The 25,471-nt window shown below is 41.1% G+C and overlaps 3 protein-coding genes across 3 annotated transcripts; all 3 read right to left on the bottom strand.

The window, feature by feature from the left end:
* Positions 1-751: 751 nt before the first annotated feature.
* LOC101625331 (olfactory receptor 5B3-like) lies at positions 752-1,690 on the bottom strand. The gene has a single exon (XM_012725290.1). The coding sequence runs from the start codon at positions 1,688-1,690 to the stop codon at positions 752-754; it is 939 nt and encodes a 312-aa protein (XP_012580744.1).
* Positions 1,691-7,578: 5,888 nt separating this feature from the next.
* On the bottom strand, positions 7,579-8,517 carry LOC101625099 (olfactory receptor 5B3-like). The gene has a single exon (XM_004683450.1). The coding sequence runs from the start codon at positions 8,515-8,517 to the stop codon at positions 7,579-7,581; it is 939 nt and encodes a 312-aa protein (XP_004683507.1).
* Positions 8,518-16,798: 8,281 nt separating this feature from the next.
* On the bottom strand, positions 16,799-17,737 carry LOC101624865 (olfactory receptor 5B3-like). The gene has a single exon (XM_004683449.1). The coding sequence runs from the start codon at positions 17,735-17,737 to the stop codon at positions 16,799-16,801; it is 939 nt and encodes a 312-aa protein (XP_004683506.1).
* Positions 17,738-25,471: the final 7,734 nt, after the last annotated feature.

Here is a 25,471-nt window from a genome sequence, read left to right as displayed (position 1 = left end):
TTAAGGAGCAACATTAACATCTAAAGTATTTGTAGACTTGAAATACATATTCAATGATTCAGCACATTTTTGAAACAATGTGTGTGGAAGTTTCATCTATAAAGAAATTGAAAATGCTTTTATACCCTAGTTTTTTTGTGTTGTGGCTCTTTCCCTTTTGCAAAGTATAGTGAGAAATATAAACTCAACAAAATGATTCAGACAAGGTAGAATTTTTGATTAATTTATGATGCTCTCTATTCTATTAATAAAATATGCCAATGAGCTAAACACATACTATGATGACTGTATCCCATTTTTTTCTGAAATAGGCTCAGATTATTTTTAAACTAAAGTCACCTGATATATTCTATATGTAAAGGTAATAATTTAATCTTTAATTTTATTAACAATACTCTATGTTTATCTCTTGCTAAGTTTGTTTCTGTGTGTATCTGCACTCACTTGTTTCATTGCACTTGATTTTTCATCTGCTTTGTGTAATTGTAGAGCATGTAGCAGAGAAAATACACGTAAAGAAGTCAAATATCCCTATATGTGTTTTTGATACACAGAACCAGATATTTTATACATCTCCTTTGCCATTCTTAGTTAGATTTGCATTGCTGGATGTGTTTTTTTTACTCTAGACAATAGACTTTAGAAAAGATGAGGATATCACTTCAGTATTTAATTCGAGATATAGATTCTAAGTCAGTACATGAAAATTGAGAGGAATCAAAAACCTAATTACACACCCTACAATGTTAAATCACAATCCCAGAGACAGTTTTGTCTTCTCACCCAACTTCTTGACTGCATTCTTGACCTCCTTGTTTCGCAGGCTGTACACTATAGGGTTGAGCATGGGGATGACCAATGTATAAAACACGGACGCCATTTTGTCTGTGTCCATGGAATGGCTGGAGCTGGGCTGTAAGTACATGAAGATGATCGTCCCATAGAAGATGGAGATGGCAGTGACGTGAGAAGCACAGGTGGACAGAGCCTTCTGGTAGCCTGCCGATGAGCGCATCTTTAGGATGGTGATAAAAATGAATATGTAGGATACAAAGATGACTGAAAGAGCAGAAAAGACATTGAAGGTATCCACATAGACAAGAACCATCTCAGCAACATGTTTATCAGAGCAAGAGAGAGACATGACTGCCGGAACATCACAGAAAAAGTGATGGACCATATTGGAGCGACAGAAAGTGAGACTGAATGTTTCTCCAACATGGATGATGGCATTCAGGAAACCACCAGCATGGCAGACTATGGCCAGAAACACACACACACCTGTGGTCATGATGGTGGTGTAATGCAGGGGTTTGCACACGGCTGCATAGCGGTCAAAGGCCATAGCAGCCAAAAGGAAATTTTCCCCAGTGGCAAAGCCTACAAAAAAGAACATCTGAGAAGCACATGCACCGTAGGAAATGACCTCGTCTCCTATGAGTAACCCAGCCATGGCTGTAGGGATGACAGCAGTAGAGTAACAGAAGTCCATCAGGGACAGGTTACTGAGGAAGAAGTACATGGGCGTGTGGAGACGAGTGTCCAAAAGGATCAACAGGATCATCCCCAGGTTCCCGATGGCATTTATGGCATATATGAGAGTGAATATCATTATAAGTGGGATTCGTAAGTTTGTGGCTTTGGTCAGTCCTAGGAGGATGAACTGTGTCGTTTCTGTGGTGTTCTCCATGGAAGTTGTTTACAAATCAGATGTCCTGCAACAATAAGAAATATAGGAATAGAGAATTAGATGTGGAATTGACAGGAAACCTGATTGTATGTGGGGGGTTGGCTGGAGCAGGAGGACATACACCTGTCCCCAGTGGGGGCACCTGAGGGTAGGCACAGCGCTGGGCTAGCCCTCAGGCTCTGGGAATAGTTGCTTATCAGTCCTCCATTACACCAGAAGAGTGAACACTCCCCTAACTCCCTCCAGCCTATTTTTATCTGTCTACAAAGAGAAGACAGAAATGACACCTAACTCAAAATTCTATTGTAAGAATTAAATGAGATAATGCTAAACATGACTAACATGTAAGTGTGTTGCCTATTGGTTTAGCCACCAAAGTATTAGTGGTCCGGAACAATAGTCTCCGTGTTGCTTTGGGAGACCCTTGGGGCGTCAGGTGTGAGTGGGCGTGAAGTCCTGCAGCCTCCCTCTCGCGTCCTCTGCTTCTCACAGTGTGTGGACACTAGAGGGTCACGGCTTCCCCATCGCTCACCCTGTGCTTGTCCCCTGCACGTTGGCTGCTTTACCCTTTTCTATAGTGCTACTCTCATAATTTATTCCTTAGATTCCTATTTTAATTAGCTTTTAAAGAGTCTCCTTTTCTAATTTTTTTTAACTGAACTACCAATATTTGATATCCTTGTTCGTCTCCCCCCCCCATAAATAATTTCTTCCTCGAGTTTTGCCCCCATATTTTCCCACCACTGAAGAACCCATAATTCTCCACCATGAGGAATCCACTCCCACCTCCCCAACCCCCCCAAAGCGATGGTCTCTGGGCCCAGAGTTCCTGCTGGTCAAAGGAAATGTATTCAGGCAGGGGCAGCTTACCAAGGACAAAACTCCAGGTATGAGGAACGGGCTGGGAAACCAACATCTGCTGAAAGCAGCAAGCAGATGTGCCCGATTAGCAAGGTCAGCTAATTACCTTCCCTGTAGGGTAGCAGTAGGTTGGGTAAGAACAGGAATGGAGATGGGGCTTTGATTAGCAGGAATCATGGAGCCCCCAGGCAATAGCCCTGTCACTCCACCCTGTCTGGCACCAGACCATGATACATCCCTGATATTGCATCCCCATAACACACACGCTACGGGCACTTTCCCCACGCGCTTGCCCATCTTCTCCGAACCTCGCTCCAAGTAAATAGAGGCTGGTCCTTGCATAGGGGCGACTCCTTGGTGTAGACTTCTCACTGCTCCACGTGGACTTAAAGTGAACTTTCTCTCATCCTGCGCAGATTCCAAGGCTATGGTTCCCCAAGGCAGCACCCCATCGTTGTGCTCACCCACCCTTCCCCTGTCTTTCCTTCTCCTCAGATGCTAAGTATCGTCAGCTTGCAAAGACTGGAACCTCCTTTTCTCAAACTCACTCTGTTTCATTACTGGCATCCCACATTTGAATCACTGGGATAGAGGATGAAAGTTCATAGTTTGTGGCTTGCCTTTAACGTATACATTCATTTTTGTAGCAAAAATCGTGACTATTTTATGTGAATCTATTCTTGTGTAGTATCTTAATTCTTTTCATTCTAATCAGCTGTCTTTGGAAGGGCAGCCTGCCTCTATGCTCTTTGTGATTCCTGAGCACCTGCCCCTGAGCCTAGCCCAGGAGGGCTCGATCTTGACAAACACACACAACCACCGTTAACAAACCTGTGTGCTACAATAAGGCTAAGAGCTTTATCCATTTAAGAGTGTGCAAGAGTATGTGCGATTGTGCGAGGTATGAGGTGATATTTTATCATCAGGGAATCAGGATTTGTATCTACAGGTGCACACCTCTAGGAAGAACATTCAAGATTCAAACTTATTTAGCTACACTTGATCTTAGCCAAAAGGCTGAGAAGTGAAAGATTCAAACTTATTTTGACCTAATCAAAAGTGCAATGTTTTATCTATTTCACTGTCGGCATGTGTAGACAAGACAGAAATAATAACGGTGCCATTTTGCAGGAATGTTAAACTGAAACTTGGATTCTGCTACTTCACTTTGGTTTCTTTGCAGTCTAAAGGAAGGCCATTTCACTTTTCTTAAATTCCACTGCTGACTTGAAGTGGATTAGATGAAATTTCTGCCTAATCAGAGCAATACTTCTTTCCTTCACTAATTTTTTTTTTTTTAGAGGAGCAGTGTGGTGAGCATCTAGGTTTCTTTTGGTGCTGTTTTGACACTTACTCCCCGGTTTCACCTTAGATTTTAAAGAAAATGTTGAAAATATCTATTTCTGTGTTCAGCAACTCACAGTAGTTGCCTCACAACTTTTGCATGAATTGTGGTTTTCACCAAAAGCAGATTGAATATAGATGCTCACCTTCCACTTGAAACCGAATGACAGTCAATCCTCAATTGTGTGTTTGGGAAAGAAAAATCCAGCGGTGGAAGAGTGGACAGAGTCTGCCGGAGAAGCTCTGTGTCGTGGTGGGCACAGGTTCCCGGGGCGCTGAAGCAGGGACAATGGAGGGAAAAAAACAAACAAAACATTAACTGGGTTCAAGTCCTGAATCTACCGTGTATTCTTTTGGAGTCACTTCTTTCTCCTTATTTCTAAAATAAAAAGAATAAAATCATCTTTTTCATGTAGCCCATGGAACTGTGTTTGCAAATAATAAATCCAGTGGCTATAAAACAACTTGTTGGGCTTAGGGGTTTCATTTTGAAGTCATTCCATTATTTTTACCTTCGGGTGTTTCCCGGGCCATGGCTGCAAGTTGGTAGGAAATCTTGAGATCAGAAGAGGAGACGTCTGTGTGCAAATCATCAGCGTTCAGGGGAACACATGATGTTCAGTGGGGTTAGGGCCAACGCCTGGTCATTGTAAATACAGCTCAGAAATCACGGTGGATTCCAGGGTAGTGCGTGGGGACCAAGATGGATTATAAAGACATGAGGTTCTCAGGGGATGTCCCCCCATGAGGCCACTTCCAGTGTCTCACTCCACTTTCAAGGGAAAAATTAACCAAACTGCATATGGAAACCACACCATTTAAATTTAGGGTGTCCATATGTATTTGCATTATTATTTCATATTATTTTCATTTTTAATTTAATAAGTTGCAGAGAGCAATATGCACACCTTTTAATGTATAGTTCTAAGATTTTGATCCTTTAACTTCTTAGGAGTCAACACTGCCATAATTACCTGTTTTTTTTCTATATAATTTTGCCTCTGTCAGAATGTTCTCCCCTAGGGCCTTAGTATCCATTTCTTTGATTCTGACATTTTCTTTCTTTTTTTTTGAATTTTCTTATCTTTCATTTAAATCTTTAATACATTTTGAGTTTTATTTTGGTGTATGGTCTAATGGTCAAATTTAATTCCTTTGTAAGTGAATATCAGTTTTTTTCCATATATTTTTTTGAGCTCCAACCTATATTTCCAAAAACAAATGTCTGGATCAAGAATATGTGGTATATATACAAATTGGAATACTACTCAGCAACAAAAAAGATAAACTCGTGCTATTCCCAGCAACATAGATGGATCTGGGAGGAATTATGGTAAGGGAAACAAGTCAGAAGGAAAAAAAAAAATCAGATGGTTTACTTTATAGGAGAAATATAGGAAAAGCAAACATTGGGTCAGAAATAAAAGACAAAACTGGGAGGCAAACTATAGAACTGAGAAATACCACAATAAGGAGGAATGGAGAGGGAAGAGTGAGGAATACAAGAGCAAGGAGCATGAGTGATTTGCTGGTAGGAATTTTATTGAGACTATACCTGAGGGGACAATCCAATTATTGTACAAAGTTGAGCAACAATATAAATAAATAAAAGATTTAAAAAATATATAAAATGAAGGAAAAAACCTAAATACTCTGGATTATTACAACCTAAGGAATATATATTTTATTACTTATACCTATTGCCATATTGATATTGTATATTGATATTTAGAAATATTTTAGTTAAATGTGTAATTAAGATATTTGAAACAACATTCCAAACATATCACCTCTTAAAATAATCTCATAGTTAATGTTTCTTTGGATTTACAAAATAATATATGTTTGATACATTTCCTCCCATAGTCATCATTTCAAGGTACTCCTCGGAAGATGGTTTGAGATGACACTCATGACGGATGGATTTCTAGGAAGCAATCTTGTCCACTAGCTTGGAATTTAACAATAAGTGAGAATATATTAAAATATCTCAGCATAGCAGACACTTAGCTGTGTTTTTCTCGGGGTACTAGTAACATATACCTGGCAGGCAAATCACGGCAGCACACTATGATTGGTGATTCAAAGACACAACATACTGGGACAATTAGATACCAACCTTTATTTCATTCACTCAGTTTACCAACATTTATTGAGAATCTCTGATGCAACACACATATTTAAGTACTAACGATCATTTTATAAAGAAAGCAATGTCACTGATGTCTTGGAATTTAGAGTCTAACTGTAGAGCGAGATTATAAAGTAATGAGGAAATAACATATAATTAGGCAGTGCCAATCAAATTAAGAAGAATTACACAGGATAAGGGAACAGTGCACACTGGGTGGGTGCTGACCATTTATGAAGATGGTTGTTGAAGACAACATTTGGGAAACATAATGTCATTTAATTAGAGCCTTCAAAACAAGGACAAAGATCTTTGAAGTGGAAGGTGCTTGGAGTTGTGAGGAAATTGTGAAAAAATCATTGTGAATAAACTGTGGAAAGAGACTGGAGGAGTGAAAATATATAATGCAACTTGACTAAATTAAGAATTAATAGACACTATCAATAGACATTATCAATGTCTCAGTGCATTTTGAAACAATGTGCAAGTTAGCAGTCATCTATGATGAAACTGAAAATGCTTGTTTTTACTTTTCTTCCTTGTTTTTTTGTGCTGTGGCTATTTTCCTTTTGAAAAGAAAAATGAGAAAATATCATCCCAAGACGATGATACAGACAAGGTAGAATTTTTGACTCATTTATGATGCCAGGTCTATATTCTGTCAGTAAAATATGCAAACAAAATAAATGCGGAGTATTATGATTGTATCTCATTTTTTCCCTCATACTAGGAGCCTTAGATTATTTTTGACAAAAGTCACCATAATATATTTTATGTATTAATATCTCAAATTAATATTTAAATTATTTTTGTTAAGAATAATACTCTTTTTAACTTCTTGCTAATTTTCTGCTGTCATGAATTTTAGTGCATATGGTAGGAGAAATTCATATAGAACAAGTGAATAAGTTAATATCCCTAATGTGTATTTCTTTTTAAATATTTATTTACAGAACTGGGGTACAGGTCCGAATTGCAGGAGTGGTGAGAAGATTCACCAGAGATAGAGTGGGAAGCAGAACAGGCAGACTGACAAAATACACTGCTGAAGGGAGCAGCAGGAGAGACAGGAGAGTTTATTTCTTTTTAAAGACTTATTTATTTATGCATATGGAACTTGGGTACAGACCAGAGATGTGTGTTTGTGGGGTGAGAGAATTCACCAGGGACAGAGTGGAGCAAAATAGGCAGATTGATGAAGTACACTGCTGAGGGGATCAGTGGGGAGACAGGAGAGGTCTGTTGTGCTATGTGGGTCACCTCTCTGGCCTGGGAATTGTGCTGAAGTGGCTGCAGCTAGCTTACAGTACTGTGCTTTAACTCATTGCACCACCAGGGAGGGCTCCCTAATTTTTTTTGACACAGAGAAACACATATTTTATGTTTCCCATTAGCAATTACTAGTTACATTGCTGCACTTTCCTTATTCTAGAAATAAGATTAGAAAAGATAGGCTTTCAATTCAGGACTTAAATGTTTCTTATTCTAACTCAGCACACAAAGGAGATCAAGAGGAATGAAAATAGCTAATTAAGACCCACACAAAGTTAAATCATAATCCCAGAGACAATTTTGTCTTCTCACTCAACTTCTTGACTGCATTCTTGACCTCCTTGTTCCTCAGGCTGTAGACTATAGGGTTGAGCATGGGGATGACCAATGTATAAAACACGGACGCCATTTTGTCTTTGTCCATAGAATGGATGGAGCTGGGCTGTAAGTACATGAAGATGATCGTCCCATAGAAGATGGTGATGGCCGTGAAGTGAGAAGCACAGGTGGACACAGCCTTCTGGTAGCCTGCAGATGAGCGCATCTTTTGGATGGTGATAAAAATGAACACATAGGATACAATAATAACGAGGAGGGCAGAAAAGACATGGAAGGTGTCCACATAAACAAGAACCATCTCAGCAATATGTTTATCAGAGCAAGAGAGAGTCATGACAGCTGGAACATCACAGAAAAAATGATGGACTACATTGGAGCTGCAGTAAGCAAGACTGAATGTGTCCCCAACATGGATGGAGGCATTCAGGAAACCAGCAGCGTGGCAGAATAAGGCCAGAAACACACACACACCTGTGGTCATGATGGTGGTGTAATGCAGGGGTTTGCACACGGCTGCATAGCGGTCATAGGCCATAGCAGCCAAGAGGTAAATTTCCCCAGAGGCAAAGGCTGCAAAAAAGAACATCTGAGCTGCACATGCATTGTAGGAGATGACCTCATTTCCCACAAGTAACCCAGCCATGACCGTAGGGATGACAGCAGTAGAGTAACAGAAGTCCATCAGGGACAGGTTACTGAGGAAGAAGTACATGGGCGTGTGGAGACGAGTGTCCAAAACAATCAACGCAATCATCCCCAGGTTCCCGATGACATTTATGACATATATAAGAGTGAATATCATTACAAGAGGGATTCCTAGGTTTGTGGCTTTGGTCAGTCCTAGGAGGATGAACTGGGTCACTTCTGTGGTATTCTCCATGGAGGTTACTTAGCAATTAGATGTCCTACAGCAATTAGATATACAAGAATAGAGAGTTAGATGTGGAAATGACAGGAAACCTAAATATTTATATAGCAGGGTCATTACTGCCTTATAGCAAGAGTGTGGTTCTCAAGACTCTCTGTACCTAATGACTTTCAATGCATAATTTAATGTATAAATTCTCTAGAATTCTGAACTGCTGAATAAGGAATCATTGATCACCTCAAAGACGTTTTTTTTACTTCTTTAATATTTTTAAATGGAGACTTGAAAATGTAGTCAAAACTTGCAGCAAGGCAATTCTGGAATTTACCAAGGAGAGCTCAGCTTTCCTTAGACAAACTTTAGATCCTACAACTGTGGTTGCCGTTTCTTCCCAACAATTTATGAGGTTAGGCAGTTATTATTTTCACTAACATAGCAAGACACAGAGAATGAGTAACTTATTCATAGTTCCGTATATAGTCACTGGCAAGCCAAACTTTGTTCCTGGATGAAGTGTTTCCCAAGTCTGAAGCTCTTTACTACATTTCTATTAAATTAGATGAAACTCTATTCACAATTAGATTCATTGCCACTGGTCACAACTCAGGGTTTGGGGTTCCACAGTGAAGTACTAAGACTCTGTGCACAGTATGTGGTGTTTGGATGGACAGGAGGACATACACCTGTCAGCAGTGGGGACACCTGAGGGTAGGCATAGGTATGTGGTGTTTGGATGGACAGGAGGACATACACCTGTCACCAGTGGGGACACCTGAGGGTAGGCACAGTGCTGGGCTGGAACTGAGGCTCTGGGAATAGTTGCTTATCAGTCCTCCATTACACCAGAAGAGTGAATCCGAGCCTAACTCCCTCCAGCCTATTTTTATCTGTCTACAAAGAGAAGACAGAAATGACACCGAACTCAAAATTCTATTGTAAGAATTAAATGAGATAATGCTAAACATGAACATGACTAACATGTCAGTGTGTTGCCTATTGATTTAGCCACCAAAGTATTAGTGGTCCGGAACGATGGTCTCCGTGTTGCTTTGGGAGACCCTTGGGGTGTCAGGTGTGAGTGGGGGTGAAGGCCTGCAGCCTCCCTCTCGCATCTGCTGCTTCTCACAGTGCGTGGACACTAGAGGGTCACGGCTTCCCAATGCTCACCCTGTGCTTGTGCCCTGCACGTTGGATGCTTTACCCTTCCACATAGCGTTACTTTTCTGAACCTATTCCTTCAAATTCATACTTCAAGTAGTTCTAAACTACTAGCAGTTCGTAATTCCATAACGAACTGCTATTATTTCACATTCTTGTTTACTTTTTTACAATAAAGCAAAAAATGTTGGCCCCCGTAGTTCTCCAGCCAGCAAATGATCATAATCAACACCAGAGTTCATTGTCCTAAACCCGGTCCCCTGCCCTAATTTTCCTCCTCTCCCTCCCCAGATACTTCAGGTCCATGGTTCGTTTTCAAGGGTTGGAGTCTTATTGTTCTCTTATCCCCCAACATTTGAATCACAGGGAGGATCGAAGTTCAGTGTATGTTTTTTTAACCTATACATCTATTTTTGAAGCAAAATATTATGACATTGACTATTTTATTGTAGGGCCATTGCGAATTCATTTTATTTGAATCAGCTGAATTGGAAAGGCAGCCCTGATGCTCTCTGCAGTTCCCCACCACGCGCCCTGAGCCCAGGTGACCTCACTTCAGAAGCCTCGCCCAGGGGGCTCTGCCTTTGCGACACACACAACCACCGTGGACACACACTGTGTCCGACAGTCAATGCTAAGAGCTTTGCACATGTAAGTACGTGAAGCGGGTGACAGTCTTATTTTTGTTTCACCATCAAAGAACTGAGAATATGCTAAGCTCTGTCAGGGTCTACACAGCTATGAGGAACATTCAAGTGTCAAAATTATTTTGACTTAATTAAAAGTGCAATGTTTTTTCTATCACTGTTGATAGGTATAGACAAGGCAAAGATAATGAGGGTGCCGTTTTGTAGAGGATGTTAGAAATAAAATTTGGATTTTGCTGTTTCACTTTGGTTGTTTTGCATTCTAAATAAGCCAGTTCACCCTCCTTCCATCCCGCTCTCCTTCCACCACCAATGCTGATTTGTGGTGGATTATATGAACTTTCTACCTAATCAGAGCATCATATTTCCACACCACCCCCACCACTAACCTTTCTAGTGTGGCTCCCTAATATCATCTAAGTTTTTGTTCGTGAAGTTTTGACATGGTAATTTCACTACTGATTTCTAGAAAAATATTGAAACTATGTGATCTAACAAATCCCATAGCTGTCCCACAACTATTACAAGAATTACAATTTTCTCTAAAAACACAGTGAATATAGAAGCTCACCTTCCGATTGAAAGCAAAAGACAGTCAATCCTGAAGAGTGGGTTTGAGATAAAAAAAATCCAGCCATGGAAAAGTGAACAGAGTCTGCTGGAGAAGTTCTGTACAGCAGTGGGCACAGGTTCCTGGGCCGCTAAGGCAGGGATAATGGAGAAAAGAAAATTACTGTTGGTTCAAGTCCTGAGTCTGTTACTATTCTGTGATTTTGGAAGAGTCACTTGCATTTTCCTATTTTGTAAAATAAATTTAAATAAGAAAACTACCTCTTTTTTTGTAGCCTACGAAATTTGTTTGTAAATAACAAACCAATATCTATGTAACAACTTGGTTCATCTAGGGGTTTGCATGTCAAAGTCATTCAATGTCATTTTTACCTCGGAGAGTTTCCCTGGCCATGGCTGCAAGTTGCTAGGAAATCCTCAGATCAGAAGAAGGTCTGCGTGCAAGCTATCAGCATTCAGGGGAACACATGATGTTCAGTGGGTCTGGAGCTAAAGTCTGGCCATTGTCATGTGCGGCTGTCATGATCACAGTGCGTTCGTGCATGGGGACTGAGAGTGGATTATAAGGACACGAGGTTCTCAGGGGATATCCCCTGTGTGGGCAGCTGGCCTTCTCACTCCACTTTCCAAATGATGAAATAATCAAACTGCCTGTGGGAGCCACGTCACATAATTTTAGTCAACGCTCTCATAATTACTGATGTGCTTATTTTGTATAATGTTGCCTTTGTAAGAATATCCTTCACTAGAGCCTTAGAATCCACGGTCTTGGATTCTGGCAATTTTCACTTAACATCATTCAGCTTAATCCACGCATATTTTTTTTTTTAAAGATTTATTTATTTGTTCATACAGAACTGGGGTACAGGCCAGAGGCTCAGGGGCGGTGAGAGGCTTCACCAAAGACAGAGTGGGGAGCAGAACAGGTAGATCGACGAAGTACACTGCTGAGGGGAGCAGCGGGCGGGTCAGGAGAGGTCTGCCACGCCATGTGGTCACCTCCGGGGCAGGCGGGAATCGAACTCATGCGGAAGTGGCTTTAGCTTCTCAGTGCTGTGCCTTAACCCGCTGCGCCACCAGGGAGGGCCCCACGCATATTTTTACCTGTAGTATTCCACACTGTGAACCCTAGTTTATTTTTTTCTTCTTTCCTCAATTGAGAATCTTTTATATTGTTTCCAGTGTTCGGTGATTATAAAGAAAGCTGATATAAAAGCATGGTAGTTTTTTTTGTGTGTGTGTGCAAACACACGTTTTTTATATCTTTGGGTAAATAGCAGGGAGTAGATTTTTAACCTTTGGCAAATATACTTCCAGTTGAGTAGAAATTGCAAAACTGTATGAAGTTCCTCACAATTCATCTTCAACACCAAACACATTCTGGTTTCTTCACACCTTTGCAGCTCTAGTTACTTACATTTCATCATTTAATTTAACTTATATTTTATTTTCATTTCTTCTCCTGATCAAAGTGGTCTTGAGTACTTTTAACAATTTTTTAAATAACTCATCTAGTGTTGCCACTATAATCATGGCTAGAAAATACTTTCTTTTTCATCAAAACCCCATGGATCCCCCTTCCCTCTACATGGCCTCAGTCATACCCCCCAGTAGAATTATCACAGCTTCCTTACTGCAGATATGTGGGGTGATTGCTATTTTGCTCTAAGCACAAGTATGAGCTGGTATCAAATTACTTAGCAAACTTCATCATCACACTCCAGTTTCTCATGGGCAAGAAGGGAGATAGCAACATCACGTCAACCTTCTACGATTGTCAAGAAGACAAGCAGGGCCCTCCCTAGTGACGCAACAGGCTACAGCACAGCACTATGAAGCTCTCTGCAGCCGCTGCAGCATGAGTTTGACCCCCACCTACTGCTCCCCTCAGCAGTGTATTTCAGGACATCTACCTGTTCTGCTCCCCACTCTGTCTCTGGTGAATCCTCTCTCCTCCCTACACCTCTCTCTGTACCCAGTTCTTGCATGCATAAATAAATAAATCCTGAAAAAAAAAGAAAAAATGCAGATCCCTACACACAAACCAGAGAAAGTATTTAACATACATCATGTGTTCTGAAATTTTCAATATTCATATTAACTATTACTTAATAGTACTGCAGCCTGGGTAAAAAATAATAGAGTTTAAACATTGCATCTGCTTCCCTCCATGTGCCTGCCCCTTTTGGGTGCCATAGACACGTGTCCGAGGTGGACCATGGGCTTAGAATTGACACGTGTCTCTCTGGGTGGGGGAAGCACACCCATTCCTCTCCAGCTCTCCCTCTCCCGCTGGTGACTGAAGAGGCTTCCTTCTGGACACTGCAGCTGTGACGGGGAAGCCTCCACAGTCTTGACTGAGCACACAGAGGGCCCTGCACTCCGCCAGGCTCCTGGGTGAGGGCGTGTAGAGTGTGTGTGAGACAGAAACCAGCAGGGGCCGAATGAAGGTTCCCAACAGGTCAGGTCAACTCCTGGATTCTGTAAATATTGCCTGAGTCAGAACACACAGCACACAGAACTTCATATCTCTGTCTATTTGTTTTAAAGATCTATTTATCGATCGATCTATATCTATCTATCTATCTATCTACTTACCTATCTATGCCATAGGAACTGATGTACAGGCCAGAGGTGTTGGCAAGGGAGTGAGAGGTTCACCAGAGACAGCGTGGGGAGTAGAACAGGCAGATTGACTGAAATACACCACTGAGGGGAGAAGTGGACTGGTCAGCAGAGATCTGCTGTGGGTCAGCTTCCTGACCTGGGATCAAACTCTTGCCATAGTGCCAACAGTGGCTGTGGGTAGCTTCACAGGGCTGATTTTTAACCTCTGCACCATCAGCGAGGGCTCACTCTCTGTCTTTTTTTTTAAAGATGTATTTACTGGCCCTCCCTGGTGGTGTAGCGGGTTAAAGCACAGCACTGAGAAGCTAAAGCCACTTCCGTATGAGTCCGATTCCTGCCTGCCCCGGAGGAGATCCACAGGGTGCGGCAGACCTCTTCTGACCCGCCTGCTGCTCCCCTCAGCAGTGTACTTCGCTGATCTGCCTGTTTTGCTCCCCACTCTGTCTCTGGTGAGGCCTCTCGCCGCTCCTGCACCTCTGGCCTGTACCCCAGTTCTGTATGCACAAATAAATACTTCTTTAAAAAAAAAAGATGTATTTACTTATTCATACAGGTCAGAGTTATAGGGGGGTGAGAAGACTCATCAGAGACAGGATGGTGAGTAGAACAGGCAGATTGAGGAAGTACACTGCTGAGGGGAGAAGCAGGTGTGTCAGGAGAGGTCTGCTGCACCATGTGGGTCACTTCCAGGACTGAGGATCAAACTCGCACTAAAGCGGCTGCAGCTTTAACACGTTGCACCACCAGCGAGGGACCTCGCTGTCTTTTATAACAGGTCCTTGAGTATTGGGCAATTGATGATTTATTACTTATTACTTATTTTTTTATAACAGCTTTACTGCCACATAATTAATAAATGACAAAATCCACCTATTAAAAGATTAACTAATCTTATTTTGTAATTTTTATTGAAGCAATATTTTGGTATATACACATTACATAAACTTGGAAGCTTAGAAGACACTTTAAATTCTTTCACAGGTCTGGAAGTCAGAGGTCTAGAATTAGCTTTATTGGGTTAAAACCAGCGCTGGGATAAGCTGCCTCTGAAATCTGAGAGCAGAACTCAGGCTTCACTTCCTAGGGCTGTGCTGGCTCCTGCCCTGGGGCTGCAGGCCACTTCACTTCAATCTCTGTGTTCACCATCATCCCCACTCCCACTTCTGTTTTGATTGTGGTGGGACCTCAGTCCCCTTCTGCAAAGACACAGGGGGTTGTCAGTGGGACCTCCATGGGTAACTCGGGACACTCCTACTTGCAAAGGATTACCTCAACCACATCTGCATGGTCCTTCCTTCACACACGGTGAAGTTCATAGGATCCAAGGACTGAGGTGTGGACTTTTTGGTGGGTCTTTATTCATCCTGCCAGAGGGTCCTTTGGAAATGTTCTGGATTAGTTTGGAGATTTTCTGCATATATAATTATTTAAAAATAATGGTTCCCGCAGGAGCATGACTACCATGATGACAGAAGTGATATTTGCCTCTTAGTTGCTCAGAAACAACAACACAGGCATCTTAGCTCTTTCAAGCAACACTTAGGTTGTTGAGATGTTATTTTTCCTATTTATATAGAGACGAAAATTAAACATGTGGGAACATCCTTTGGATAAGTTTTTTTATTGTGTTGTACTTTCTAAGGATCAAAATTAAAAATCTAAATATTCCGAATTATTCTAACCTAAGGAATCCATGTTTTATTACTTAACCTATAGTCATATTTACATTATATGTTGATATTTAGAAATATTTTAGTTAAATGTGTAACTCATATGTGAAACATGTGAAATGTGAAACAACATTCCAAACATATCACCCCTTAAAATCATCTCATATTTAGTGTCTCCTTTGAAATTACAAAATAATCTTTATTTGATGTGTTCCCTGCCACAGTCATACTCATAAGATGGTTTGAGATGACACTCATGATGGATGGATTTCTAAGAAGCAATCCTGTCCATTAGCTTGGAGCTTAACAATAGTGAGAATATATTAAACTATCTCAGCAAAGCAGACATCTAACTGTGCCTCTCTCGGCATACTAATAATGTCTACCTGGCAGGTAAATCACGACACCACGCTATGTTTGGTGGTTCAAAGATGCAACATACTGGACATACTGGGACAATTAGATACTAACCTTTATTTCATACACTCAGTTTACCAACATTTATTGAGAATCTCCGATGCAACACATATATTTAAGTACTAGCAATCATGTTAGAAAGAAAGCAATGTCACTGATGTCTTAGAATTTAGAGTCTAACTGTAGAGACAGATGATATCCTAATGAGGAAATAACATATAGTTAGGCAATGCCAATCAAACTCTGAAGAATGAGGGAACAGTGCACACTAGGTGGGTGATGGCCATTTATGAAGATGGTTACTGAAGACAAAATTTGTGAAGCATAGTGTCAGTTAAACAGTGCCTTCAAAATAAGGACAAAAATCCTTGAAGTGGAAGGTGCTTGGAGTTGTGAGGAAATTGTGAAAAAATCATTGTGAATTAAGTGGTAAAAGTGGAGGAGTAAAAGAGATTATGCAATTTGACTAAATTGAAAATAAATGAGCAATGTTAACCATCTAAAGTACTTGTAGATAAAGATACATTATCAGTGGCTCAATGCATGTTGTAACAATGTATAAGTAAGCTGTCATCTATGAAGAAATTTAAAAAGTAAAAGTTTTTACTTGTCTTCCTTTTTTTATATTGCAGGCTATTTTCATTTTGAAAAAATTAATGAGAAAATATCAGCTCAAGATCACTCAGACAAGGTAGAATTTTTTTATCATTTATGATGCCAAGTCTACATTCTGCCAATGAAATACATAAATGAATGAATATATAGTATTGCTAGGGTATCCCATTTTTTCCTCAAATAGGAGCTGTAGATTATTTATGGACAAAAATCACCATGACATAGTTTATAAATAATATTCTAAATTAATATTTGTTAGTTTTGTTAAAAATAATACTCTCATTTACCTCATTCTAATTTTCTGCACTCATATATTTGTAGTGCACGTAACAGAGAAAAATATATGTTGAACAAGTGAATAAGTCAAATGTCCCTAATATGTATTTTGGACACACATTATAGGTATTTTATGCTTGCCATTATCCATTATTATATTAGTTAGTTACATTGCTGGAATTTCCTTACTCTAGACAATAAACTTTAGGAAAGGTGAGGCTATTATTTCAGGGATTAAAGGTATATCACAGATCGTAAATCAGCACATTAAGAAGATTGAGAGGAATAAAAGTATGCCCCTACAGTGCCAAATCATAATCCCAGAGACAGTTTTGTCTTCTCACCCAACTTCTTGATTGCATTCTTGACCTCCTTGTTCCGCAGGCTGTAGACTATAGGGTTGAGCATGGGGATGACCAATGTATAAAACACGGACGCCATTTTGTCTGTGTCCATGGAATGGCTGGAGCTGGGCTGTAAGTACATGAAGATGATCGTCCCAAAGAAGATGGTGATGGCGGTGACGTGAGAAGCACAGGTGGACAGAGCCTTCTGGTAGCCTGCCGACGAGCGCATCTTTAGGATGGTGATAAAAATGAACACGTAGGATACAAAAATGACTGAAAGAGCCGAAGAGACATTGAAGGTGTCCACATAAACAAGAACCATCTCATTAAAATGTTTATCAGTGCAAGAGAGAACCATGACTGCAGGAATATCACAGAAAAAGTGATGGACCACATTGGAGCTGCAGTAAGTAAGACTGAAGGTTTCCCCAACATGGATGGAGGCGTTCATGAAACCACCAGCGTGGCAGACTAAAGCCAGACACACGCACACACCTGTGGTCATGATGGTGGTGTAATGCAGGGGTTTGCACACGGCTGCATAGCGGTCATAGGCCATTGCAGCCAAGATGAAAATTTCCCCAGTGGCAAAAACTGTAAAAATGTACATCTGAGCCGCACATGCATTGTAGGAGATGACCTCGTCTCCTATGAGTAACCCAGCCAGGGCTGTAGGGAAGACAGCGGTAGAGTAACAGAAGTCCATCAGGGACAGGTTACTGAGGAAGAAGTACATGGGTGTGTGGAGACGAGTGTCCAAAATAATCAACGCGATCATCCCCAGGTTCCCGATGACATTTATGACATATATAATAGTGACTATCATTATAAGTGGGACTCGTAGGCTTATGGACTTGGTCAGTCCTAGGAGGATGAACTGGGTTGCATCTGTGGTATTCTCCATGGAGGTTGTTTAGAAATCAGATGCCCTACGACAATTAGATCTAAAGGAATAGAGAGTTAGATGTGAAATGGCAGGAAACCTAAGTGTTTTTATATTAGGGTCATTATTGCATTATAGCAAGATTCTACGTCTCAAGACTCTCAATTCCAATGACATATCCTTCAATCTATAATTTATTTATTTATACATTTTTATATATTATAAATTTCTATACTTATAAAACTTATAAGTATAAATTTTCTAGAATTTTAAACTGCCGAATAAGATTTCATCATGGATCACCTCAACAGTTTTTAATTCTTTCATTTTTTAAAATGGACACTTGGAAGTTTAGTGAAAATGTGTAGCAGGGCAATTCTGGAATTTACCAAGGAGAGCTCAGCTTTCCTTAGACAAGCTTTAGACCCTAAGCTGTGGTCACATATTCCCCTCGATAGTTTGTGAGATTGTACAGTTATTATTTTTCACTAACATAGCAAGACACAAGAGAATGAGTAATTTATTCATAGTTCCACATAGAGTCACTGGCAAGTCAAATTTTGTTCCTGGATTAAGAGTTTCCCAAGTCAGAAGCCCCTTACTACATTTCTACTAAATTAGATGAAACATCATCTCCACTGGTCCCAACTCAGGGTTTGGGGTTCCACAGTGAAGTACTAAGACTCTGTGCACAGTATGTGGTGTTTGGATGGACAGGAGGACATACACCTGTCACCAGTGGGGATACCTGAAGGTAGGCACAGTGCCGGGCTGGAACTGGGGCTCTGGAAATAGTTGCTTATCAGTCCTCCATTACACCAGAAGAGTGAACACTCCCCTAACTCCCTCCAGTCTATTTTTATCTGTCTACAAAGAGAAGACAGAAATGACACTGAACTCAAAATTCTATTGTAAGAATTAAATGAGATAATGCTAAACATGACTGACGTGTCAGTGTGTAGCCTATTGTTTTAGCCACCAAAGTATTAGTGGTCCGGAATGATGGTCTCCGTGTTGCTTTGGGAGACCCTTGGGGCGTCAGGTGTGAGTGGGGGTGAAGTCCTTCAGCCTCCCTCTCAAATCTGCCTCCCTTCTCTCACAGTGCGCTGGGTCTAGATATTCAGGCCTTCTGGTACACTCTCTCTCCTGGCCCCTGCAGTTGACAGCTTTACCCTTCTCTTCCTCACTTTCCCCCCCTCAGAATCCATATTTGAATTAGGTCTTTAAGTTAAATACCCTCTTCCTCTCCCCCCTTAAGCAAACTGCCAGTATTTCACATCCAAGTTCACTTTAATCACAGTAAAGAACCCCGGCTCAGCGATGGTTGCTGTAGCCCTCCACCCAGGAAGAGTCATAATCCTGCAGTATAGTTCCTTGTGCTCAACCCCCCATCCCGACCCCATCCCGACCCGTTACCCCTTCTCTACCCTCCATACTGACATCTATTGTCATTTTCAAGGCTTGGAGCCTCCTTGTCTTAAACTCATTCTGTTTCATTATTGGCATCCCGTAATTGAACTACAGTGGGGGAGGAGGAAGTTCAGTTTGTAGCTTGCCTTAAACTATATCTCCTTTTTGGCAAAAATTCATATTGCTGAATATTTTATTCTAGGGCCAGTGTTTTAATTCATTTTATTTGAATCAGCTGTCTTGGAAAGGCAGCCCTGATGCTCTCTGCAATTCCCCACCACGCGCCCTGAGCCCAGGTGACCTCACTTCAGAAGCCTCGCCCTTTGCGACACACACAACCACCGTGGACACACTATGTCTTACAGTCAATGCTAAGAGCTTCGTACATGTGAGTGTTTGTGAAGTGAATGACAGTCTTATTTTTGTTTCACCATCAAAGAACTGAGAATTTGCTAATTCTGTCAGGGTCTGCACAGCTACGCGGACCGTTCAAGAGTCAAAATTCTTTCGACCTAATCAAAGAGCAGCGTTTTATCATTTCACTTTCCACATGTAAAAGACAAGATATAAACAATATGCATGCCATTCTGCAGTAAATGTTAGTGTGAAATTTGGATTTGGTTCCTTTTGCATTTCAAAATAAGTCATTTCAAAAAAGAAATAAGTCATTTCACACTCCTGGCTTTAGTTCTCTTTTTTATATCACCAATGCTGACTTGTGGTGGATAAATGAAATTTCTGCCTAATGAGAGTGTCACATTCTCCCACCCCTTCTAATCCTTTTTAGGGAGCAGTGTGATCCCCTGTATCATCTAAGTTTCCATTCATGGAAGACTTGACACTCCCCACTTTTACCAGGGATTTCTAGAAAAAACACTGAAAATATCTATGTCTGTGTGCAATAAATCACAGTAGCTGTCCTACGACTATTGCATGAATTACAATTTTCTCTAAAATCACAGTAAATACAGAAGCTCACCTTCTGATTGAAAACAAAGGACAGTCAATCCTGAAGAGTGGATTTGAGATAAAAAAAAAAATCCAGTCATGGAATAATGCACAGATTCTGCTGGAGAAGCTTAGTGGCTTCCAGGGCCGCTAAGGCAGGGACAATGGAGGGAAGAAAAAACTATTAACATGGGTTTGAGTCCTGAATCTACCCAGTATTCTCCTGAGATTTTGGAAGTCACTGGGTTTCTCCTTGTTTGTAAAATAAACATAATAAAATTACCTCTTGTACCCTCCAGAAATGTGTTTGCAAATAAACCAATATCTATGTAACAACTTGGTTCATCTAGGGGTTTGCATGTCAAAGTCATTCAATGTCATTTTTACCTCGGAGAGTTTCCCTGGCCATGGCTGCAAGTTGCTAGGAAATCCTCAGATCAGAAGAGGGTCTGCGTGCAAGCTATCAGCATTCAGGGGAACACATGATGTTCAGTGGGTCTGGAGCTAAAGTCTGGCCATTGTCAAGTGTGGCTGTCATGATCACAGTGCGTTCGTGCATGGGGACTGAGAGTGGGTTATAAGGACACGAGGTTCTCAGGGGATGTCCCTGTGTGGGCAGCTGGCCTTCTCACTCCACTTTCCAAATGATGAAATAATCAAACTGCCTGTGGGAGTCATGTCACATAATTTCAGGGTGTACTGATGTGTTTGCATTGTTATTTTCATTTTTAATTAACCAGTTGCTGAGAACATTATCACACCTCTTACTGTGTACCCAGAGATTGGGGCATCTTAGCTTCCTGCAGTCAATGCTGTCATGATTACAGACCTGCTTACATCATGGAATTTTGCCTTTGTAAGAATGTCCTTCACTAAAGCCTTAGAATTCATAGTTTTTGCATCTGGCAGTTTTCACCTAACATCATTCAGCTTATGTCCATGCACAGTGTTACCTGTATCTACAGTAGGATTTTAAATTGCAAAGTAGTGTTCCATGCTGTGCACCTTATGTTTATTTTTGTCTTCTTTTCTCTGCTGAGAACCTGATATTATTTCCAGTGTTTGGTGATTATAAAGAAAGATGATCTAAAAGCGTGACCAAAATTTTTGTACAAACACAAGTTTTTATTTCATTGGGGTTAGTATCAGGGGATTGCTTTTGAAACTTGGTAAGAACACTTACTTGACTAGATAATGTAAAACCATATGATGTGCCTCAAAATTTTACATTCTTGACACAGAAAACATATTCTAGTTTCTTCACAACTTTGCAGCACTATGTACTTATTGAAATTTTTTTTTAAAGATTTATTTTATTTATTCGTACAGAACGGGGGTACAGGCCAGAGATGCGGAGGGTGAGAGGATTCACGTGGGACAGAGCGGGGAGCAGAACAGGCAGATTGATGAAGTACACTGCTGAGACAGAATGGGGAGCAGAACAGGCAAATCAACAAAATACACTGCTGAGGGGAGCAATGGGCAGGTCAGGAGAGGTCTGCCGTGCCATGTGGGTCACATCCGGAGCAGGGATCGAACTCATGCTCAAGTGGCTTTAGCTTCTTAGTGCTGTGCTTTAACCCGATGTGCCACCAGGGAGGGCCCCCAAAGCTTTTTATTTAAAGATTTTTTATGCATAAAAGAACTGGGGTACAGGCCAGAGGTGTGGGGGGTGAGCGGACCCACAGAAACAGAGTGGGGACAGAGCAGGCAGACTACTGAGGGGAAACAGTGGAAGGGTCAGGGGAAGTCTGCCACACCATGTGGGTCAGCTCCCTGGTTGGGGATTGAACTTGCACTGCAGGCAACAGGGGAGCCCCCATTTGTCTTTTTTTAGGCATTTGAGTTGCTTCCATATCTTGATTATTGTAAATAGTGCAGCACTAGATTCTTTCCATCTTAAAATTTCATTTTCTCTTCTTTTCTGCTCTTTGTGGAAGATGTCTTATTTAGTGCCTCTAACAATTTGATTTATCATTCAATTAGCATTACCATGATAATCATGGTGTGAAAATGCTTTCTTTTTCACAAAAACCCAGAGATCCATTCTTTCCTTTGAATGTTCCTTAAGCTCATATTCACAGAATTATCACAGCTTCCTCACTGCAGGCATAGGGGGTGGTTACAAGTTTGTTCTGTATACAAGTGTGACTTGGGATCAAACTTGTTTAACTTAATCATCTAACTTTAACTTCTCATGCATAAGAGGGAGATAGTAATATCAGGAGTCTTTCTAGGACTGTCAAGAAGAGCTGCAGATCCCATACATACAAACCAGACAAAATATCTAACACATATCAGGTGCTCTGAAATATTCATATTCATCTTAAGTATCACTTAATAGTACTGCAGCCTGGGTAACAAAATAACAGAATTTAAACATTGCATCTGCTTCCCTCCATGTGCCTGCCCATTTCGGGTACCATGGACATGTGTCCGAGGTGGACCATGGGCTTAGACAGAATTGACACGTGTCTTTCGCGGTGAGGGGAAGCACACCCATTCCTCTCCAGCTCTCCCTCTCCCTCTGGTGACTGAAGAGGCTTCCTTCTGGACACTGCAGCGGTGACGGGGAAGCTTCCACAGTCTTGACTGAGCACACAGAGGGTCCTGCGCTTGGCCAGGCTCCTGGGTGATGGCGTGTAGAGCGTGTGTGAGACAGAAACCAGCAGGGGCCAAATAAAGGTTCACAAGCATATCAGCTCCTAGTGCCAGAATCTGTAAATATTACATAAGTCAGAATGTAATTTTTATTTCCTTTGGAATGAATTAATTTTTACTTTGCATATGTAATTAGATCAAAAGTACTAAAATGAGGTATTTACCTGGATTATTTGGTGATTCTAAATGTTATCATCAGTGTCTTTAAGAGTCAGTGTTTCAAGAGTCCCTCTCTTTACAGATCTCTGGAAAATGAAGCGAGTAGCCTCCAAGTCAAACTTGTGAGAACTCTGGAAAACAGGCAAAGGTTTATAGTGAATGTTGAGGTGAGAATATGGTGATGTAGATGTGGACCACTCAGGAGTCACAGGTAGAATACAGGCTTCAGAGACCACGCCTAACAAAGAGTTGTCTTTGTTCTAGAAAACTTATTAAGCAAAACTCTACAACCCACAAGAAACAAGAGCCACCTGCCATCAACATGGGTACTTTAAACTTATTTTGGTCTATTGAAGTTATTTTCAACATTACCCAGAGTTTTCAGAGCACAATTCCATCATATCTTTGGCTAACTTTATCTCTGGATCATTCGTTTACTCCTTCATATTTATTGTGAACACAGTTGCTTCTTTCCTCACATTATCAGTTTCATTGCTTGTGTGCAGAATAGGTGCATTTACATGCTCTTCTCTTGCCCTGCGACTTAACTAAATTTTTTTTGAAAGTTGTTTTTTTATTGAGGTAACTATGTTTTATAGCACCATGGGTGACTCATTCACCCCAGAGTGCATGAAGCTCCTTTTCCCCCAAACCCTCATCATCACATGTTTCAGGTCTTTTTTGAGCTTGGCCAGACTCACAGGGTGATGTGGGTCTCATGGGGGTTTGGATGTGCCAGTCTCTGATAAGTCACGATGAACACTTTTCCTCTTGACCATCTCTGTTTTTGAAATGCCTATTTAACTCTTTTTAAAATAATTTCAGCCTCTTTACTTTTTTTAGATGAATGTTTATTATTATTTTTGATGTGACATGTAACAGTGTGTTGAGTTTGACAACACTATATGAATTAGGGGCATAGGTTTATACCTTTTCAAATGTATGTTAACACACTGCACCCACTAACAAACTCCCAGAAAGAATTAGTGCTTTTTTAGGTATTCAGCTGTGGTGGTCATGTGTGTGAGCTGTGTAGTCATGGAGAACTATCTTTAAGTCCTAGCTCTGTCATGGTTTACAGGATGAGTAGTTTCATCTGTCTACACTGCTGTACACCAATTACAAATGGAGGGCAATAATATTGTGAGCCCCTCATAGAAGATTTCTAAAGATGAAATAAGGTTGTACTTATGAGGCGGCTTGAAATGACATGTTGAGAGGATTTCTAGGAAGCACTCCTGTTCAATAGCTCAGGGTTCTATTAAAGTCTATCTCACAGGTCTAAATTATGGGGGAAGCACTATAACTAGTGGTTCAAAGATTCAGTGTAGGGGACAATTAGACTCCAATTGTAATACAATTTATGCATTGAGTTTACAAATACTTATTGAGAATCTGCCATGTGACATTTAAATATGAGAATCTTGTTATAATGAAAATAATGTCACTGATGTCTGGAATTCATAGTGTAGTTGTAGAGAGAGATAGCATAGCAGCAAGATTGTAATGAATAGTTAGGCAATGTGTTGGGCAACCATTCCAGCCTGCAGTTCATTGTCAGTTCTCATAGATAAAACGAAAACTTGGAGTCTTTGGTAGAGTTAGCAGTGCTTTACTGTTGAGACAAGGCACTGTACACACAGTCAGGCAGACAGATCAAGAGCGAGACGCTAAGAGAGGCTGAACAGCAGCTCCATTGACCGGTCCCTTTTACACTGTTAAGTGCCCAGAGTCACATAACTAGCACATTGTTGCACACATATGACCTGTCTCTGCTAGATGTCCGAATGGTTGAAAAGGGAACATTTCATGGTACGGACTATCTGTTGTGTGGTAGCCTGATTTACTCATTTTTCTTACCTCTTCCCCATAAGTTTTATTCACTGTACAATATCCCTGTCATTCCTCCACAGGTTCCCTTGACGAGCGCTGCTGTGCCCATAACCTGCAAAAGAAATACAAACTGTAACCGAATTCTGCTGAGTCCTGTTCACAAGTTTTCAGGTGTGTCCCTAAGGGAGGGACAACTTTTCCCAAATCTGCAAGACAGTCACTGGTCAATGAAATGTCTTCAATCTAATGGCCTTTCCCACCGGGCCAAATCAGCTGCCATCAGTCTGTCTCTGGCACAGAGTAAAGATGAGCAGGTGTCCCTGAGGAAGCTCAGTGAGTGTCCACCGCTGGCCTTCCCTTGTGAAGGCAAACTGGTCTTGACTCTCTGGTGTTATTGCAATGGAAAACAAAAGTGTTAGCCTGTCTGCTAAGTGCGGTGCGCCCAGCTGGTGCCTCAGACAGCCCATTGTTCAGCCACAGAAAACACTCCTGCCAGCCTGGAGGGTACCACTTTATTCAACTCACAGGTTTGCATTGTTATATGCCAAAGGCCATCAGGTTTCTCCACTAGCTAGGTGGGTGAGTTACAGGGGCTGCAGGCAGCACACACAATGCCCTCTGTCTCCAACTCTGTCATCGTGTCTGTAATCTCTCTGTGGCCACCTGGTAGTATAGGGCCGTCACCTGGGACTGGCAGTTGTATGGAGGGACACTCAGCATGTACGTGCAACACTGCCTTCACCC

This window comes from Condylura cristata, unplaced genomic scaffold (genome assembly GCF_000260355.1).
Source record: "Condylura cristata isolate star-nosed mole 26May11 unplaced genomic scaffold, ConCri1.0 scaffold00015, whole genome shotgun sequence".
Lineage (NCBI taxonomy): Eukaryota > Metazoa > Chordata > Mammalia > Eulipotyphla > Talpidae > Condylura > Condylura cristata.
Note: the sequence above shows the minus strand (reverse complement) of the source record. Positions and strands in the feature narration are given on the sequence as shown.

Bases quoted from the DNA above. Each gene is read 5' to 3' on its own strand.
- LOC101624865 (XM_004683449.1), bottom strand. From the start codon at position 17,737: ATGGAGAATACCACAGATGCAACCCAGTTCATCCTCCTAGGACTGACC.
- LOC101625331 (XM_012725290.1), bottom strand. From the start codon at position 1,690: ATGGAGAACACCACAGAAACGACACAGTTCATCCTCCTAGGACTGACC.
- LOC101625099 (XM_004683450.1), bottom strand. From the start codon at position 8,517: ATGGAGAATACCACAGAAGTGACCCAGTTCATCCTCCTAGGACTGACC.